The sequence below is a fragment of the Leptosomus discolor genome, chromosome 1, assembly GCF_034619465.1.
Source record: "Leptosomus discolor isolate bLepDis1 chromosome 1, bLepDis1.hap2, whole genome shotgun sequence".
Lineage (NCBI taxonomy): Eukaryota > Metazoa > Chordata > Aves > Leptosomiformes > Leptosomidae > Leptosomus > Leptosomus discolor.
Genome location: NC_141391.1, coordinates 1,902,368 through 1,922,262, shown reverse-complemented (window position 1 = coordinate 1,922,262; position 19,895 = coordinate 1,902,368). Strand labels below are relative to the sequence as shown.

At 49.8% G+C, this 19,895-nt stretch overlaps 2 protein-coding genes across 2 annotated transcripts in view; one reads left to right on the top strand and one right to left on the bottom strand.

The window, feature by feature from the left end:
• The window catches only part of PPME1 (protein phosphatase methylesterase 1), a 33,039-nt gene extending 25,929 nt beyond the window's left edge, over positions 1–7,110 (bottom strand). The window contains exon 1 of the mRNA XM_086481609.1: positions 7,013–7,110. Within this exon, the coding sequence (XP_086337735.1) occupies positions 7,013–7,110 (98 nt within the window). The remainder of the gene's footprint in view (positions 1–7,012) is intronic.
• C2CD3 (C2 domain containing 3 centriole elongation regulator) overlaps positions 7,109–19,895 on the top strand; it is a 55,597-nt gene continuing 42,810 nt past the window's right edge. The window contains exons 1-13 of the mRNA XM_086481516.1: positions 7,109–7,133; positions 7,449–7,934; positions 9,262–9,419; positions 9,980–10,179; positions 10,622–10,839; positions 11,710–11,836; positions 12,928–13,056; positions 14,235–14,379; positions 14,762–14,922; positions 16,151–16,366; positions 16,825–16,937; positions 18,652–18,770; positions 19,004–19,126. Of these exons, the coding sequence (XP_086337642.1) occupies positions 7,109–7,133; positions 7,449–7,934; positions 9,262–9,419; positions 9,980–10,179; positions 10,622–10,839; positions 11,710–11,836; positions 12,928–13,056; positions 14,235–14,379; positions 14,762–14,922; positions 16,151–16,366; positions 16,825–16,937; positions 18,652–18,770; positions 19,004–19,126 (2,220 nt within the window). The remainder of the gene's footprint in view (positions 7,134–7,448; positions 7,935–9,261; positions 9,420–9,979; positions 10,180–10,621; positions 10,840–11,709; positions 11,837–12,927; positions 13,057–14,234; positions 14,380–14,761; positions 14,923–16,150; positions 16,367–16,824; positions 16,938–18,651; positions 18,771–19,003; positions 19,127–19,895) is intronic.

Sequence of the window (19,895 nt, the reverse complement as noted above, 5' to 3'; positions counted from 1 at the left end):
ACCCACCGAGTGTTCCACCCCACGGACGGCACGGTCAGTGCAAAGCTGAGGGGTCCCCAGGGTCAAGCTCTCTCCTTCGGTGGCGACACCTGAGGAGGGCTCTGTCTGTCCTTCTGTCGTCCATCCCACCCCGTGCGTCCCTGAATCCAGGGCCTGAGCCCAGCTCCTGCCTCCCGTCCCTGTCTGCTGCCCAGTCCAGCCTGGGACTGCCCCAGTGCCAGCCCTGCAGCGTGGGGGGGACGGGTCGTCATCGGGGTGGGGGCAGTTGGGTTCGGTATTGGGGCTGTACCTATTTGTACATATTGTAGAGATTTCATTATTCCCTTATTCTTATTCTTGTCTTTTCTTTTATTGTTACTGTTCCATTAAAGCTGTTTTAGTTTCTTTTCCAAACCATAAAGTCTCTCTCCCTTGTTCTCTCTCCTTTTCCCTTTTGGGAGGGCAGAGGGGTTCATAGGGAACGTCTGTCACTCACTAGGGGCCGGCCCAGCCTCAAACCTTGACAGCCAGCGACGGCGGGCACTGCCGGCACGCTGCACGCACACGCGTGCGTCCGCAGGCAGGAGGGGCCGTGCCTTAGAGGAGGCCAGGTAGCAGAAATCAACGCGATGCGCTGCGAAACACAGCGAAATTCTACGCGTACGCCTTGTGCTACCACAACGGCCCGTCGCAACCACGCCGCAGCCGCCATTTGAACTACTCAGGGGTTTTACTTCAACATCAGGATCGGTGTTTCAAACCACCGAGGGTTCAACGTCCCTCCTGTTCGCGTTGTCACGCGTGTCATTGCTCTGACATACAGCTGGAAGGCGGAAGAGGCTGCAGCTGCAGAGCTAAGGCTCGCGGCGACGGAGCGGAGCGCCCGGCCTCGTGCGACAGTCCCACGGGCACAGCACAGCTATTTGCTTCGGCTACTTTGACTTCTCAAATGAGACTCTCCAGTAAAGAGAGATGAGGAAGCAATCATACTGGAAAAAGGCAAAAATAAGAATAAAAGAAAAAAAAATATATAAACGAGTCTATTTTCACCTATTTCAATGCACTAATAGGCACCACTTTATTACAAACTACCGAAACTATCAAGCTTTTAACACCGTATTACCCAAAAGACGTAAGACTATTTCGGTTAAGAAGTCCTCAGTACGAATGGCAAAAGCTTCTTTCCAAAATGAATAACCTCAGAGTAAGCTCAAAAACGAGGTTTTGAAGAAAGCATCCTACCCCGTCACTTGCCTTTCCTGCCACGGGCGATTGAAGTTTGAGAAATCTCAGTGCTGCAGGAAATTATTTTTCTACTTTCCTACAGCAACCTCACTTGCTCCACCCTCTGCTTCTTATGATCTGCTTTCAACCGCACCAGTCACGTTAACGTGGCCTGCCTGGCTGATAAAGAAAGAATAAAAAAAAGAAAGGGCCCCACACACTAGGCAGAGGATTGGTGCATACGAAGCGAAGCACTTAGCCGTGGAAAAATCAGCTTGCCAGCACTGCTGGATATTAAGTTTAAACCCATTTTAATGGCCGTGCTTCCAGTTCAAAGCGTGGAAATAAAATAGATTTATAAACACGAGATGCTTAACACAGCAAACAAATGTTTCTCTAAGTTTAATTACTTTTGTTCCCCATCAAATTTTGAGTTTTAAAGGACTGTTTCAGTGCAGCCTTGTGCATTTGCCAGCGCCTTAAGTCACACCCTCATTTTTCTCTGTGTAATTAATCAATCACATTCTCTTTTGGTGGCCTGACTACAGAATCTTGCGCTTGTTTGTACAGAACTGCTAAGCCTAAACTCAGCTAAGCCTAAAAATTTAAGCCCAGGTGGCAATAATTTACACGAACACAGACAAGATGCAAGCAGCCACACAGCAGAACTGGAGCCCGCAACCCGAATGGAGGAGAGGGGCAGAGTCATGGCGCAAAAAAAAAACCCAAAAAGCAGTTCTGCTGAGGTGATGAATGACCTTATCACCTACAGATGTCGATGAAACAACCTTTCCCATTCACAGGTGAAAGCCTCTGTTGAAGTTCCACATCCAGTTCCGGGCGCTGCTGTCCAAAAAAACCAAATAAAATTAAACCACAGCTTAAGACGAGGAGGGATCAGAGATCTTGGGGGAAGAAGAAAAGGTTAAAGGACAAAGTATTGAGTCTACAGACCAACCAGGTTCAGAAGCAACGCCCAGATGACGCTGACGTCCAGCCACCCTCATCACCCGCGACCTTCATCAGCCACCAGAGGCAAGTCAATGAAGACAATGGCACAAACGTAGGCGGACGAGCTCCGGCCCATCAGTGCTGCCATTTGAACATGTCGACTAAAGGTCTGAGCCAAAGCTTCTGCCTCACCAGCACCTCCAGGTCCCGCGCTGCGTCTCCAGACAAACATCGGAGCTCTCCTACACACCACCCTACCCACGCGGGAAGGACAAGTGTCCTGCTTTGGGCTAAACCAGAACTAATTCTGGTTCAGGGCTTTAACTTTTCAGCTCATTCCCCTCCAACTGACGGCCCTGTCTGAACCAGCAGCACGTGTCCCCAGCCAGGGACTGCTCCCAGCAGTGCCAACCCCTGAGGGTCACAGCCAGCCCCAAGGGATGGGCTGCAGAGAGGCCCTGCCTGGGACTGGTTCTTGGAGCCACCCAGGTCACTGCTGAGGCTTGTGCCCGTGTTGGGCTGCGGGAGGGAAAAGGGTCCCCAGCCCGAAAAAGGCCACCCCTGCAGGGAGGAGCCAACCGGCCAGGGGACCCAACCCTGACCCACCGAGTGTTCCACCCCACGGACGGCACGGTCAGTGCAAAGCTGAGGGGTCCCCAGGGTCAAGCTCTCTCCTTCGGTGGCGACACCTGAGGAGGGCTCTGTCTGTCCTTCTGTCGTCCATCCCGCCCCGTGCGTCCCTGAATCCAGGGCCTGAGCCCAGCTCCTGCCTCCCGTCCCTGTCTGCTGCCCAGTCCAGCCTGGGACTGCCCCAGTGCCAGCCCTGCAGCGTGGGGGGGACGGGTCGTCATCGGGGTGGGGGCAGTTGGGTTCGGTATTGGGGCTGTATCTATTTGTACATATTGCAGAGATTTCATTATTCCCTTATTCTTATTCTTGTCTTTTCTTTTATTGTTACTGTTCCATTAAAGCTGTTTCAGTTTCTTTTCCAAACCATAAAGTCTCTCTCCCTTGTTCTCTCTCCTTTTCCCTTTTGGGAGGGCAGAGGGGTTCATAGAGAGCGTCTGTCACTCGCTAGTGGCCGGCCCAGCCTCAACCCGCGACACCAGGTAGGATTTATTCAAGAAGCCCCCTCTGCCCGACCGCCCCTCCAGCCCTCCTTGGCCACAACCGCCACCGAAGCGCCTGCAGCACGACGGCTTCACCTCGCCGCCACTGGTACTTCGCTCCCTCTGGATTCCACTTCTCCTCGTCTCCGTTTTACTCCTCAGTCGCACGTTCTCTCCGGAGGAGCCGCTCCCGTGCCAGCCGTGCAGAGCCTCGCGCAACGGGAACGCCACCCGTAAGGGGATTTACCCCGTGTCAGAGCGGTAACCCAAAAACACAACTGCGCCTCGCAACCGCAACATGACCACGAACTACTCGCTGCTGCTTCAAAGGGGAAGGACAGGGGAATTCTTCGTCCTTAACCACAACACTGGGTTTCATATCAGGGCTTTCAGAAAGTATTTGAAAGGGAAAAAAAAAAAAAAAAAAAAGAAAGAAAAAGAGGTTTACAGCATCGCAGAACAATAGGAAACAAACTTCCCTCCGTAATCATGTCCCTACCAGAACACTCAAAACCCTCCAAAGATCAGCAAGACAGGCAGCATGATATAAATTGCTATATAGGATTGCTACTAGCGAGCGCTGCAGGAGCCGAAACATTACTGAACTGCAAAAACAGACTTACATCACAAAATTCATTTAAAAATCCCTGGAAATGCTCAATTGTAAGTTGTTTGTTTACCTGGGATGAGTAAGTGAAGCAACAAATACCACGGGGGGTTTTGTCAGCACCTCATTAAGTTAACAACTTAATAACCTTTAATTTTGCCTATTTTTCTAATAAAAATTATCACGAGGACGGATTTTCAGAAATGCCAACACTGACATGGAAAACACATCCCCCAGCGTGGCATCACTTCGCAATTACAGGCCCGTGGAAACCCCACCAGCTCCTTCAGCTCCCCGGCTCCGAGCTCTCGCAGCAGAGTGCGGATCACCCTGGGTCCCAGGAAATTAATTTCTTTATTTTTTTAATTTTGATGGAGACACTTGCCTTCAGGAAATACCCGAGAGACGCTGACGCCAGCAGCAAGGCAAAAGGCAAACTGATTTTCACCCTGTTTAAGGCCACCGTAAGACCAATGCTGGAAGTTTTAATATTAATTAGTAACGTAAGAACATCTCAACGAACAAGCAACGTGTCGTGGTGTTTGCCTACAGCGCCGCCGCTGTACAGCAAGAATTAGACGGGGCGCTGGCAAAGTTTACAACACATGACACCAGTATAAAGCACATCCCAAAATTACACAAAATAACAGCGAGGGATGAGGCTCTTAAACAGGGTAAAACAAGGGAAGAAAGAAAAACTTTATTTCTTCACCTAAACCAGCAAAATCGTGTGGTTGGCAGACTCTGCCCAGCACGACTCTGTTCTGAACAGAGCCAGCATAACTAAATCATATATTTAACATTAAATCTAGCGTGACACGTACCGCGGAACCTTCAGCACACCCCTGTGAAACACAAGGCTCCCCACACTAACGGGTGAACCAGGGGTTTAGCGAGTTGCTCCTGACCCCACGATTCACCTCAACAGCAGCAAACAGAGCCCGCGAGTCCCAGCTCCCCATCGGAGATAACCAAGGGGTACAAGAGAGCGGCCGGCAGTCCCCAGAGAGCGCAACCCCCCTGAAAATCACTCAGAATGGCTTCTTCCTGATTTCTACGCCTATTTCTAGGCTAACAGTACAGATTAATCCTGAATTACAAGGTTTTTGCTAAGCCTCAAAGCCATGCCGTTAAACGCTTACGTGATGTTTGCTTTAAAATAATTCATATTAAAAGAAATAAATATTCGATGAAGATTTGTCAGTACTAGTTCATATACTAACTACACCAATTGTATTCTATCTATCCAAATATAAAGCAGTGAAATAAATGTTTTCAAACTAGGCTTTAAAGGAGAGGAGAAACATTCCTCTCCCATCCATAAATACCTAACCAACGTATTTCAGCCACAGCGGAGTGGCTGTCTTTCTCATTATTTCTCTTAGTTATCTGATTTCATGCATCAAGGCAAAGATTTCCTGCAGGAATTGTATGATATTTTTATCTTCCAAACAGAGCACTTCACACCAGGCGGCACACCTGGACCGCGCAGAGGCCGGCCCTCGCCGGGAGCCTGGCGCTCCTCCAGAGGATCAGCCCCTGGTCTGGGCTGAAGTACGAAATCCGAGGTCTGAATTGTGACAATCAGCTATGGATGGACAGTCACGCAGCTCTGAAAACACCTTTTCTTCAGATTTAATAAAATGTCCGGGTTTCTGCCGTTTTGCTTAAATCTACACTTCTGCACGGGGCTGCTGGTGTTCAGCAGCCCGAGACCCCAGCTCTCCTGAGCTCAATCCCCGCGGTTATTGCCAGCCTCCTTTGCTTCACTCTGCTACTGCACCTTCCCTCCCTACAACCTAGCCACAACCCTCCTCCAGGATCATCTTGCTCTCCTTTAACTAGTTACCTGCTCGGAATACAAGCTTCTCCCTCACTCCTTCGGAGGTGAAATTACTAAAATCCCTTCAAAGCCAGCTCATTTGCAATCCATTTTCTTCCTCTGACTCATCGCTACAGAATAAAGCTTCTGCCAAGGTTATTCTTGTCTAGTCAGTCCCTTTTAGGACAGCTAGACACCGGTCAATCTTCTCTCACGGTTTCCAAAACATTTTCTCTCATTCCTGCTTCAAAGATTTGCCTTCTTTGTGCCAGACCATCCCAGCTGAAATACTACCATCACCTGGAGCAGAGGCTTAAGTCATTTGGCAGAGGTCTCCTACTATACAGCTTCACATAAGAGTCTGAAAAACAACATTTAAATATACCCCTCCCCGCCCCAACCACGCTTTCACCGACTTGGAGGTGCCACCCAGACAAACCACGAGGCGCTTGACCCTCCCTTCAAACACAGACGGCAAAAGGACTCAGAGAAAAGGGCCGCTGAGGAGCAACCCCGGCACCAGCCCCGTTCCCCCAGCACCAGCCCCCTTCTCCCAGCACTAAGGACACCCCTTGGGCCGGCAGCACCTTCGCCCCTCTCCTTCCCAGGGAGAGGCGGCTGGAGAAACCTGGTCCAGACGCTGCTCTCCTGGGGCTCTGGTGAGCAATCCAGCCCCCAGCACAGGGGGCTTGATGGCCTCTGGTTCAGGGAGCGCCCCCACGCTGCTGGCCATCTCCATTGGGGTGTCCCCCCCACCCCGCAAAGATCCCCTAAACCCGCCCCCAGCAAACAGCACCCGGGTTTCTCCCCTGCCCTGCCAACTCCCCCAGGAACCAGGCCCCCCACCCCACAAAGTTCCCTCTCCCACTGCCCCCGCCCCCCCCAAGCAATCAGCACCCCCATCCTCAAATATCCCAGAGGCAAACACCCCAGTCCCTGATCCCCCCCCCCCCCTCCCCGCCCCCAGCAACAAGTAACCCACCCCCAAAGTAAACCCCCAGCTCCCCTCAGGGAAGGGCACCCCTCTATACGGGGCACCCCAACGTGCCACACAAGGGTGGCCCCTCTCCCCTCTGCTGTCCAGCAAAGAGGACCTCCTGCCCCTAAGCCCCCCCAATAACGAGCACCCCTCCCCTCCAGACCCCCCAATAACGAGCACCAACCCCCTCCCCAAACTGCCAACGAGACCCCCAGGCCCACAGCAACGAGCATCCCTCCCCCACCGCTGTCAGCCTCTTTCCCGTTCTGCTCCCTTCCCGCCCCCACCTCCCCGCCCCCCGGCCCGGTCCCCTCAGCCGCCCCCGCCCTTCCCCCACCTACCCCATGCGCATCTTGGAGCCGGACTGGCCGCCGCCACCGGGCAGCGGAGGCCGCGGCGGGAGACGGCCCAGGTGCAGCTGCTTCTCTAAGGCCGACATGCCGGCGAACGAGGCGCCAACCCGCAAGGACACACACCGCGAAGCCACCGCCCCCCCCCACCCCCAAAACCGCCCCCGCCGAGCGCCTCCGCCGCCGCCAAGCCCCGCTCCGCGCCGCCCCACCGGAAGCGGCCTCCCCCCTCCCTACAGCGCCGCCGCGGGGCACCACGGGAAGGGCAGGCCGCCGCCGCGGGCACCCGTAGCGCCCTCCCGTGGCCTTCTGGGAAACGTAGTCCGCAGCTCTGCGGACGGCCGCGGGGGGCGCGGTGCATGACGGGAGTTGTAGTCCCGGAAGTGCGGCTTGGCGCCTCCCGGGGGTGCGTCCCGCTCCCGCCGAGGCGGCGGTTGCCGGGCGGCGGCGTGGCCTGAGGCGAGGCGGGATGCGGCAGAGGAGGCCGAGGGTGCCCGTCCCGGCGGCTGGGGGCTCCCGACGGAGGGGAGGTGGGCCGCTCCCGGGCGGGAAGGGGACGTGGGGGCGGTGGAGGTTGAGAGCTCGCCTCAACCCGCTGCTTGCGTCGTGGCCGAACCGCTCACATCCCCTCGGTCCCTCGTCCCCGCAGGTACCGGCGACACCCCCGCTTCCACCAGCCTGCCGCCGCTCGTGGAGGGTCCGCTGCGCTGCTTCCTCCGCTGCACCGTCTCCCGAGTTCTATGGACGAGCCCCAAGCCGCCCGCCGCCGCCCTCGTCCGCCTGAGGTGGTGGGGGGAAACCTCCGACGGCACCGTCTTCCAGCCCGCCTCCCGGCCCGGGCAGCCGGCGGGGAGAACCACCGCCCGCTACGCCGTCCGCTGCGGGCCCAGGCAGTTCGCTGCCTACCTGAGAGGTAGGGAGAGCCGGCGAGGCAGGGCAGGGCCGGAGCTGTGGGGAGACCCCCCAAAAGCCCAGGAGTTATTTACCTGCCAAGTCACCCCAGTCCTGTTTTGTCACTTTTTAAGTCGTTTTCCTGATTCGGGAGGTTTTTTAGCTCAGCCTGGAATTGCTGGCATCGGTCTCTCTAGTAGTGAGGTTCAGTGTTCAGGTTTGCAAACTGTTGGGAGTCTCCTGTGGTCCCCATAGTGTCAAGATCAGATGATTTTTAATATTATACATAACATATTTCAGTGTCCTAAGGGTGTGACGAATAAAAAGATACTTGGATGATGATTAGGGAGCTAGAATGTCTCACTGATGAAGAGAGGCTGAGGGACTTGGGGCTTTTTAGTCTAGAGAAGAGAAGGCTGCAGGGGGGGTCTTATCAACGCTTATAAATACTTAAAGGGTGGTGTCAGGAGGATGGGGCCAGGCTCTTTTCGGTGGTTCCCAGTGACGGGACAAGAGGTAATCGGAACAAACATGAACATAGGAGGTTCCACCTAAACACGAGGAGGAACTTCTTTACCCTGAGGGTGACAGAGCCCTGGAACAGGCTGCCCAGAGAGGTTGTGGTGTCTCCATCCCTGGAGATACTCAAAACCCACCTGGATGTGGTCCTGTGCAGCCTGCTGTGGGTGAACCCGCTTTAGCAGGGGGCTGGACTGGATGATCTCCAGAGATCCCTTCCAACCCCTGCCATTCTGCGTGGTTCTGTGTGAGCCTGTAGTATTATTAAGGTACGCAATTTAGCGAAAGGAAATTAATGCAAGCCCGTTGTCTCGAGTCTGTCTGTAAAACCTGTGCCTGCTACTGCTGCTCCTAGAATCGCAGAAGGATTTGGGTTGGAAGGGACCTTAGAGATCATCTAGTCCATCCCCCTCCCCTGCCATGAGCAGGGACACCTCCCACCAGACCAGGTTGCTCCCAGCCCCATCCAGCCTGGCCTTGAACACTTCCAGTGATGGGGCAGCTGCAGCTGCTCTGGGCAACCTGTGCCAGTGTTTCACCACCCTCATTGTTGAGACTTTCTTCCTTTTCTCTAGTCTAAATCCCCACTGTTTTAGATTAAAACTGTTACCTCTTGTCCTATTATAAATAATCTTTTTGTGGTAATCTTGTACTTATTTAATTCATTGTCAGTGTGACACCTCTTCACCTGCTGCCTCGTTATCACAGCTTCATGACACAACGTTATGTTAACCTCTGGCCTCTCTGTCATTTTAATTAAAAAGTCTGAATTGTGTTTCATTCTGACCGTGTTGTGCGCGACTGAAACAAAGCTGTTCTAATTGTTGCAGATATGGGCGTGCTTGTCCTGGAGGTGATGACCAAACGTGACCGTCTTCCAGTCGGCAGAGTGCAGATCACCAGCCTCTCCCAGCTCTCTCCCAGCCGTCCCATCGATGGGGTTTTCGATGTAGTTTCACCAACATCTGATAAGCTGGGGGAGCTGCAGGTGGTTCTGACGTCTTTGCTCTCTATGATCAATTGTACTGCTGTAACACCGGTGTAATCAGGTGCCAGGATCAGGCTGTACTAGGTTTGCTGCAGACCTGGTCCTTGTCCGAGGCGGTTGTGAGCTGAGGTAGCAAATGAAAAATGAATAGACAGCGCTTTTAGTTCAGCTTGATAAAGAAAATTTGTAGTCTTTAGGCTGAGAGCAAGTTTTAACGGCGGGTTTCAAAACAGAGACTCAGTTCTAACACCTCCCCGCAGCGTCACTGGGCTGAACTTGTAGGAGATTTTGAAATCGGGGGTTAAGGAGGTGATGTTCTGTGTCACAGCCCTGGCTCTGGACAGTTTCTGCTGAAAGCTAGTTGCCTGGGATTCGAAAACACGGACTGTGAAATAGGGAGTTGTAAACGCGTCAGAATTTTGTGATGGTGCATAACTGCCTGATTACTTTGGGTAGAAAAGCCACAGTTTTCCGTACCGTGAAAAGTCACGTTGAACACAGCTTGTGTTGCGCTTCATGAAGAAAAGAACAAAATACTATTTTCACATTCTCTCTTTCAGGTCTCGCTAGTTCTCGAACCTCTGCCAGAACTGTACGACACCAGCAGCTCTGTCCCGACCACAGATGCGAGTTTAGATACCGCTGCTGCTCCGGGGAGCAGCAAGCCCCGGTGTCTTGCTCCATCCCAGCAGTCCAAGCAAACACGGGTGGCTATTGCTGACCAAGAGTCCGTTCGCAATAGCGGAGGCACAACTCCCAGGTGTCTTTTTTTTTTTTTTCTTTCCCCATGACAAAATTCTGGTTTATTTTGCAGTTCACACCCTTTTTTTTAAGTAATGTCTGTACACTTATGAGTTGTGGAATATTTGGTCTTTTTGAACATGCATTTTATATGAAATCCAGCATTTCGGGGCTTACAGGGACAGTTTCTCCTCTGATACAGATTTGCATCCTACCTTGACTCAGTTCAAGGTGTGCTGGTTGACACAAGAGGTGCCACAAATCTTTTTCTTACAGCTTGAGTCAGTCTCTCTAATGGTGCAAGTGCAAGATGAAGAGTCATTGAAACAGTGTGTGGCGTTTCTTTTTGGAGCCTGTGCTGAAGGGGGGCAGCTGCAGTGCTCGGGAGAATTTGGAGAGGTTTGAATCCTTTTTCTGATCCACTTCAGTTGTTACTGAAATAGTGTTTTATTTGTCAGTAGAGGAAAGGACCATTTGCTGCTGAAGGAGAACTCTGAAAACATAAAGAACGCTTTCGCGGCCTCTCAGCCCCGTCTGATTTTACCGGATGAACGTTGGGAAGTGAATCCTTCCAAGCAGCACGTGTGGTTTCCCGCCAGCCCTGACCCTGAAGCACCTGCTAGAGCAAACACACGGGCGCTCTCTTTGCAGAACCCAGCCACCAGAGACCTGCTTTCAGGTTTGTGTGCAACTGCCGTCACCTTTTAGATGTCACAGCAAACAGCTCTTGGGGATGATTCAGGTGCCTATCTGGAGATAAAGACTTAAGGAAAAGCGATGATCCACGTGCTCTCCCTATATAATTTCAAACAGAAAATTATAACAAAAAGATCTTTACTTAAAAACTGCTGATTTAGTCTCGGAAGGTGGCTTGAGTACCCTGATCAGGCAGAACGTGCTGCCCTAGCAGCGTGCCTCAGCTCTGACCCAGAGGGATAGAAGAAAAGGAAGCTCAGCTTCCCGGGCTGTTGAATCGGTGACACGTCTGGGATGGCCATCAAAGGTGCCACTCACCTCCCAGTAGCTCCTGGGAGGGTTTCTGTGCTGTTGGCATTTTTCAGATGGAAAATGGTTTCTTTTCCGTCACCTGCCACTAGGTCAGGGAGCGCCGGGACTGGACTCAAAGGGACGTCACAGGAGGGCACGTTCCCGTGTGCGTTGTCTTTTGAGTTGGTTTTTTTTAATATTTACAAAGACAACCTGAACTTAGGCGGCTGTTGGGACACCCTGAGGCCACACGCTGCTCCTCCATAAATCAGTCTTGCTGCTGTGTCTTAGTAATGTCCCTCTCGGGCCTGACTCGGTGTGTGCAGGTGAGTTACTGGTGCGGCTCTGGGGGACACTGGTAAAGGGTTGCTCTCACTCGTTCCCAGCTGGGCTGTCTGGTTTATGGTGTAGAGCACGCACTCAATCTCCAGTCTGTCAAGATCTCTCTACATCAGCAGAAAACTGAAGTTTCTTGGCGGTAGCTGGCACGTTTGTTGTGTTTACACGTTGCTTTTAAACGGCATTTGGGCGCTGAGGTTTAATCCTTCTGCTTGTTTCTCAGCTCTTCTGGATCAAGGCAATAAACTCCGCGATGCCATGGTTGTTTCTGCAATGAAGTCTAGCCCCGACATGGAGATTGAACTGAATGAAGTGCCTGCTTTTAGAGAGAGAGAGGATTTCAAAGCAAAGTGAGCTTGGAAAGGGGGGGAAGTCATTCAGGTTTTGCGATATTACCAGGAAAACTCGAAACACTGAGATTCCTGGAATGTGTTTTAGGATTCTCGTTCGAGTGGGAAATTAATTTCTACTTGTGAATAAAAGCCTGGGTTTTGTGAATTGATTTTAATCATTGTGTCGTAAGCCTTGGTTTATGCCATTGGTTTTAGTTTCGTTTCACAATATATTTGTATTTAGCCCAGAGTTATGGAAATGTGAAACATTGATAAGGAACAAAGGTATAAGGAACATGGCAAATGAAATGTCACAGAGAACAGGTTTTCAAAGAAATACGAGTAATTAGTGACATAAATCGAGTACTTTTGCATATTCCCGTTTGCATCTCTTGATGCCAAAATACCCATGAAAATTTGCATCTATCACCGTGTCCTCAAAATCAGCCGTTGTTATCTTCTCCCGGAGTGTTTGTGCCTTTTCAACTCCTGACTCCAGCTTTGTCAGTACTAGGCTTAGTCAATGTTCTCAATTCAGTGAAATTGAAATTTAGAAGTATTAAGACAAACGCATGAAGGAGAAACTTCGGGTTTTTTTGCAAAAAGGTTTCCACTGCCCTTTGTTCCACTACACCCCAGAAAATAACGTCGTTGTCTTTGGCGGTCAATGATGCTGATGCCGACGCAATTTAATTATTTCTCCTCAAACTGTTCCAATTCGTTTACACGTGGATTATTTGTGACTTTCTAGGAAAAATGGATAGAGCATCATTTATAACCATCTTGCTTCTCTTTCTCGGGCCCCCTCTCTTGTTGGCAGCAGCAGTGCTCAAGCTGCAAGATCAGGCCAGCCTTTATGGTTGGACTCGATGATCTTAAAGGTCTTTTCTAACCCTAATGATTCCGTGGCACGTTGCAAAGCGTGGGATTTTGGATGTGTCTTGCAGCAGACTGCAGGGTTGCAGGGAGGTTTTGTGTAGCTAGAGGTTGAGCTACGAACTGGAGAAGGCTGTGCGGTAACTTTTGGGGTTTCTCCTTGGTGGATTCATCTTGAAACGTGCCTTAATGTCTTTATTTTTCCTTTTACTGCTCTCTCTGCTGTTATCCAGGAGCCCAAAAGGCTTGAACCCAAATTTTGTGCCTCCTCCTGAAGGTCCCCAGCTCTTCACATCCGAAGTTTCGGGTCAGCCGTTTGACCTCACCTCTGAAGAGAGCGCGATACGGTTGCTGTTGGGCAGGTGAGCGGAATGTGCTGGTGGTTACTGCAAAATTGTCCTTATTTGACCACTTTATACTGAAAAACGCCTCTTGACTCTCCAAATTCTCCACCTTTCTGGAAAAGTAACCGGTGAATCATCTGTGCAAGTGAGGGAGGTGTTTCACCCCTCAGCTTGCACTCGGCTTTAATGTGTGACAACCTAGACAGCTCCGAGTCCCTTGATGTAAAAATTGTGTCAGAAAGATTAACCACAATCTTTGATAAGATTTAAGTCATTTAATAATTGTAACTGTTGTGCCCTAAAACGTTAAGAAGTACATAAAACAAATATAATGTTTCTTTGATGAACTTGCAGTCTGTAAATTAAAACTAGAGCAAACGAGTAGTTATTGTTAATCTTTCTCCAAGTACTAAATTGACCTTTTTCTCTCATTTTGCGAAGAGTCCTAAGAGTACGGATGTTGCTTAGGTTGTCTTTCTCCAAATCAGGGGGGTGGAGCATACAGCTTCTGGGGTGGATGTGGTTCAGAGTTTCAATCCACGTGTCCCTTGCCCTGCACTTGCTTTTTCCCTGCGGTTTGTCATACGATGGTTTTGAACTTACAGCGCAGATAGAAACCCCTTAAACCAAACAAAACCCAACTTGCTCCAACCGTGTTCTAAAGATATTTGTATTTACCTACTCGGGTGTAACTTGTGTGTGTTTTTTATTAAACTGTCCTTAAGTTTTACTGACACCTTAAAGCATCCCGAAAGTGTAAATGGTGTGGGTAGATATTAATAGCTGTATTTTATGATGAGGGTCGTCAAGCACTGAAACAGGCTGCCCAAAGAGGTGGTGGGATCTCCAGCTTTGGAGAATATTCAGGATCTGACGGGACAGTTTTCTTGTTTGCATCCTCTGCCTTTGAGCAGGGCTTGGACCAGATGATCTCCAGAGAGCCCTTCCAACCCCACGTGCTCTGTGAGTCTGGGATAGGTGTTCACACGTGCTGCTTTCACGTTGGGCCCAGAGGTGTCACCACGAGAGAACCCACCAGGTTGGGTCGCAGACCTGTATGAGGTGGGGCACGGGGCTGGGGCTGGAGCTGACGTAGCACAAATCCAACCCAGAAGAGACAGGACTGTCAGGATTCTTGAGGAATTGCCTGCAGAACTTGCAACACTCCGTGATGTTTCTTTCTCTCGTGTCCACAGTGCTGATTTCTCTCCTGTGCGCTTCTGGGATCGGACAGGTTCCCTTTTGGATTCTCTCTCCCTCGGGAGTGAGGTGTGTGACAGTGAACTCAACGACCCCCACTATGACCAGAGTCTGCTAGAGAGGCTTTTTTACACGGCGCCTGTAAGTGGAGAGAAAAACAAAGGTGCTTAATATGTGGTCCCTAAGGTGAAGAAAATCAGAAGCCTGCGTCAAAACCAGAGGCTACAGATGTCAGTATTAGTGAGGCTTAATGAGCATTAAGTATCATGTAAGAGCTGGTGAGAAAATTGCCCAGAATTACTATTATTAAGAGAGCACTATTAAGTCAAGCAGCGAGTTAGGAAATTGCTAGGATTGAGGCTGTCCGTGAAGACTTTATTTTTTTAAGCCTCCGACAAATGTTGATAGAATAATAATTGGTTTCGGGCTAGGCAATCTGCGAGTTGGTTTTTCTCGGGGTGTAATGACCGTTGTGTTTCTTTCTTGACAAATTCTTGTTTGACGTGGATTATTTCTGTTCCAGAAATCTGATTCCAGTTTAAGTGATTTCCTCAGTGACGATGACGTTAACGCCTTCAAAAAAGTCACGCAGGCAGAAGCTCGCAAGAAAGCTGACCCAGTGAGTCCACAGAAGGATTCTAATGCCTTTGACCAGGATCAGAAGGTGACAGAAGTTAACCCCAGGTAAATAGCTACATTAGTGACTTGTTTGGCAGGATCTTGCTGGTTGTAAGTTCATGTTGGCAAGAATCGCACTACGTTATCGTGCGTTATCACATGATTTACTGAATAACCGCTTTGGTGGGGAATTTTCATAGCACCACTGGGAGTGATGGAGCATCAGCATCACCCAGGAATTGCTCTGTGTTGTTAAGAAACTGTAGAGATGCAATTAGTTAAAATCACGAGTTTGCCAAAACCACGCCAAAGCCGGTCAGAACGTTTTGAGCTGTGGAAGCAGAAGTGCTGAGGCCCCAGCGGGGTCTCGCCCCGGCTCCTGAAACGATAACCACTGTGTGACCTTCAGGATAAATGAGTCCCTGTGCTGAAAAAAGCAGACCCCAGCCCAGCTTTGGGCAGTTCTGTGGCCTTGTGGGTGTGACAGATGTGAAATAACGCACGTCCGGTTACCTGTTATTGCGCAAAATTTGCGTCTGCTTTCCAGGGACAGAGTTCACATCAGCAGAGTCCCTGTCGCTGCTGATTTGTGTTCTCTCCTGAAGCTGTAGTGAGTAAACTTCTGCTCTGACCTGATCTGAATTGTATTCTCTTTTTTTCCCACGACAGAACCAATAAAAAATTCCGTTTTCAGGCTTTACTTGTACAATACCAGTTAGTGTAAGATTTTGTGACTTTTTTTTTTTTTTTCCCTAATTTGGCTCCAAACAATTGTTTCTGAAACTTTTCTTACAAATACTGGTATTTCCATATTTAGGTAAAATTCATGTCTCCAGAGGTGCCAACACAAAACCACTTACAAGTCAAGTCTTACAAATAAAGAGCAAGTGAGATTTTAAATTGTGACCAAAACCCTGTTGCTGTTCCTCTGCAGCAGCGACCTGCCCGCGGGAACAACTACCTCATCCCTTTTATTTTGTATGTGTCATTAAATGATGCTTTTTTTTTTTTTTTTTTTTGAAGACAGACTGCATAAGTTTTTTCAAAACTCCCAGCAATGTGGAACACTGTTGCTTTTTTATTTTTCTTCAATTATGTACCCTAGATACTGTATGTGGTAAGATTCCTGTTATGGGGGCCGCCAAATTTCTTCTAAAAAATACATGAAAAATGTGCATGTTGGTGAACCGTGAGCAGTTCTAAAATAATATCCCCCCCCCAGCCCCGATTTTCCCTTCGTGTGGTTGTGTTAAGAACGTCCACGTCGTCCTGATGCTCAGTTCCCTCTCCTCAGCAGCTCCCCTGCTAGACCCCTTGCTCCTCCCGAAGATGGCGAGGAAGAAGCTCACGTCCCAGCCTTGGGTGCAGGCAGGTTGGCGGTGCTGCAGCGGATACACCTAGCCAGAGTCATCGTTGAAAGCTTGAAAATCCCTCCTGAGAGCACCCAGATGACGCCAAAAAAGAAAGGTTTCATGGGAAAGCCTCCAAGGCCCGCGTCGGTTCCTAAGTGGTGAGGGGGATTGTTTCCTACCACCTTCTTCTTGCACCTTCGGGGTGGATTCCTCTGAGGTCTGCGTGCAGTCCAGCTTACCTGAGCTCTCCAGGCTTCTGGGGTCTTCCTGTTTCCCTGCTTCTCTCAGGGAATTGTAGGCTTCCGAAAGTCAGAGATGTGGATAATTTAGCCCGATGGGAACTTACTTCAGGCTGTGGTTTTTCTGGGGTTTTGGAGAGGTGCGAACGTGCTTTGTGCGTGACAGTTCATTGGAAACAAAAGGGGGGTTTTGGGGGAGAATCAGGCGTATACGTGATCTGTTGGAGGAATTTGTAGAATAGGTAGTTCAATTACTCTAAAAAAAAATAGGGTGACAATAAATTGTGAATTATGAAACGTGGCTGCTGCGTTCAGTTTCACTATGTGCATTAGATTTTTGATGGATTAGGATCATCCATTCACTTTCTTATTCGTAGTACCTTCTTCGTGGAGTATCATTTTCCTGTGGGAGCCTCCAAGGATGAAAAAGGACAGATCTCCCTGACAACAGAAGTCATTCGAATAGCTTCAAGTAAAATCGCAGATGATGGTAAGGGCGTTGTTTTTCCCCCTTGTGTTTGGTTTCGTTGACTCCTCCATCTCTTAGAAATTATTTAGTAGCATTTACTGTGGATTTTCCTTGCTGCCTGAAAAGTGCAGTGTGATTAGTGGCACCTCTACCAACAGAGCTGCTGTGCTGCAGGTAGTGGAACGGTCCTCTCGGGGAGAAGGCAGCCGAGGGATTATTTTTTATTTCTTTTCCTTCCAAGAAGATAATGGGATTTTCCCATTTCTTTTCCTAGGGACATAACAGCAGGTCAGTAAGCCCATTCCTTCATTTCAACATAAAACCAATGTCCTTTCTGCAATGATCTGAGGGTGATAAAGCACTTTTAGAAATACCAGAGATGCTTATATCTCAAATAAATCATTTTTTCCAGATGCTGAAGTTTGTCACGTAACGTGTGCAGGGGCTCAGAGAACCTGCTGGATCCGAGAGATCTTGAGCCCTGTGCTCCAATCAGTGGACATTAATCTCGTCACTGAGAGCGTTTGTGTCCCTGAGGACACTTTATGTGAGCAGAGAAGGCTGCATAGGCAAGGTCCTCCCTGCCCAGTCTTCCCAGAAACTGGAATTCCAGGGTGACTTTCAAATGCCTTTCCCATTCATTGCCTTTGCATCTTTCTGGGTGGCACCTGAGAGATGTGGGGGTGATTCTGAGTTCTCCATTTGTGTCCAGACAAAACACCTAATTCTTCTGAACCTTAGCTCTTTGTAGTACAGAAATAATACAGATTCCAGCTCTTTGGGACCTAGGAAAAAAAAAAAAATTGAAGCAGCTGCCAAGGCAATCCACTGTACTGCTGTTTATCCTGAGAGCTGTTGGTCTCATTTATTAAAGAAGCCCAACGGGAGAGGTTTCACAGCCTCCCCAGGCAAGCTGTGAAAGTGCTCTGGAACAGTCCCCTGACGCCTGTCCTGAGGGGTTTTGTCACCACAGGAATGCTTCCTTTATCCCTTGTGAACGTGCAAAGCGTGCCACTTCACCCCTGTTCTTCTCTTTTCCAGGCTAAACACCAATTCATTCACTCTTTTCTTGCAGATAGTACTTTTTTCCTGCACCTGCAATTATTCTTGCAGCTCAGCTTTTCTTCGTCTGGAAATCCGTTGCTCAGACTGGGACAGGGTTCTCCCACTGACGTCTCACAGCGTGCTGGGGTGACAGAGGCTTGGTATCGACTGCAGGCTTTAGGTGCTGCTACGGTAGTGATTTGGTTGTGCTGCCCTCCTGCTGTTTTCTGGCCTTGGGAAATGAAGAGCAGTTTACTTTGGGCTTGGTGTTAACAAGTCATGCGAAATGAAATGATTGTGTGCGTTGCAGGGCAATCTCCACGGGAGAGTTTGATTATATTCGGTTAATTTTGAATATTTGTTGCTCCTGTGAGCAACAACAACAAAAAGTAGATTACCTACAGAGTTGTAACACAGGTTCATAGGCTGAAACCTCGAGAGATTCTTCCAGGAACAGCCCTCCAGCCCCCAGCCTGGCTTGATCTCCGGTTCTGGCAGATGTGCCAATGCTCTCTGGGTGTCCAACCTCCTCAGAAGTGCCATCGCTTTCCCCTCCTACCTTCTGAACTTGATGTGTCTGTACTCACCTTGTGTGTTCTCTGCAGAGACCGGAGATTTCTCTGTTCCTGATCGAACGGCAGGTTCGCTCTGAATCCAGCTGGGAGCTCACCAGTCTCTGTCTTCCTTGCAGCGGTGACGTTTCAGCAGCGGTTTGTGTTCCCTGTCCGTTTCGGTGGGACGATGATCGAGCACTGGTGGAGCTCTGACCTGGCTTTTAAAATCTACATGAGAAAAAGCACACAGAGAAAGGTACTTATTGAAAGCTGCTTATAGGTTTTCCTTCCTGTTGTCATCGTGAGACTTGAAATTGGAACGAAGGGCAGCTTTCCTACAAATCCCTGTTGGTACAACTATAATGGGATAGGAGTGGGGAGGGTAAGTGGCTGACCAGGGCTTCCCAGAAGGCTTTTGTTTCCCATTACACCCTTCGTCCTTGAAACCTGACGTAAATTTGGCAAAATGGATTCTTTTTCTGCCCTCAGGCAGTGGCCGTGGGCTCGGCAGCGCTTGAGCTGTGCAAGGTTATTCAGTCGGAGCTGCTCACTGTCAGCTGTGAAATCCCTGTGGAAAAAGAGAGAGGTCAGACCCAAGTTGGACCCCTAAAGGTATGGGTTTTACCGTGTCGAGTTTGAGTTAAACCACCTCTTGCGACTAATTTTGGCTGCAGATTCTCTCTTTTTGAAATTTTTCTCCTCTTCCTGTCTTTGTTTTAATTTGCCGGGTCTTGGCTGTGAAGGTTTGTAAGACCGAGACAAGATAACACAAACCTTTTTTTCCTTAGAGTTTTGGAGAAATATCTGAACCTCTGCATGTCTAAGGATGTTGCTACGTGAAGTTCCCCTGGCTGCAGGGTGAAACGAGGGTCAGTCACCTAGGGCCTGGGTACAGAAACCACTCTACGGGCAGATTTTGGGTGGCCTGTGTCCAGGGCTGGGAGCTTTGGCTTCTGCTCCGCACGTGACACCAGCTGAGGTCTCTCCTGCCACGGAGGCCTGGTGCTCCCTGGCGTTGGTAGCACCTTGTCACTTCGGGAGTTGTCTTCTCCAGACAAAGTTTCTACCGGCATGCTCCCCTTCTGCTTGAGAGGGCTCGACAGTCCCGCACAGCACATTGCAGGGATTTGCCAGTGCTGAGGGTAAACAGCTCCCTAGATGAGCAAGTGAAGGCTTAAGGGAGTATTTGGGAATTTGACGTTCAGAGCTCCTCGATTATTCCCAGGAAATGTGAGCATGGACTGCTGCTGTCGCTTCGTGGCTCACAGGATGAGCGATGTTCCCTGTCAGAACTGTGAGACTTCTTCCAGAGAAGCCGTTCAGCCGCGGAAGGGGGAAACATAAAATGTCGAGGTTGGGTGTGGGAGGAGAAAACGGCGTG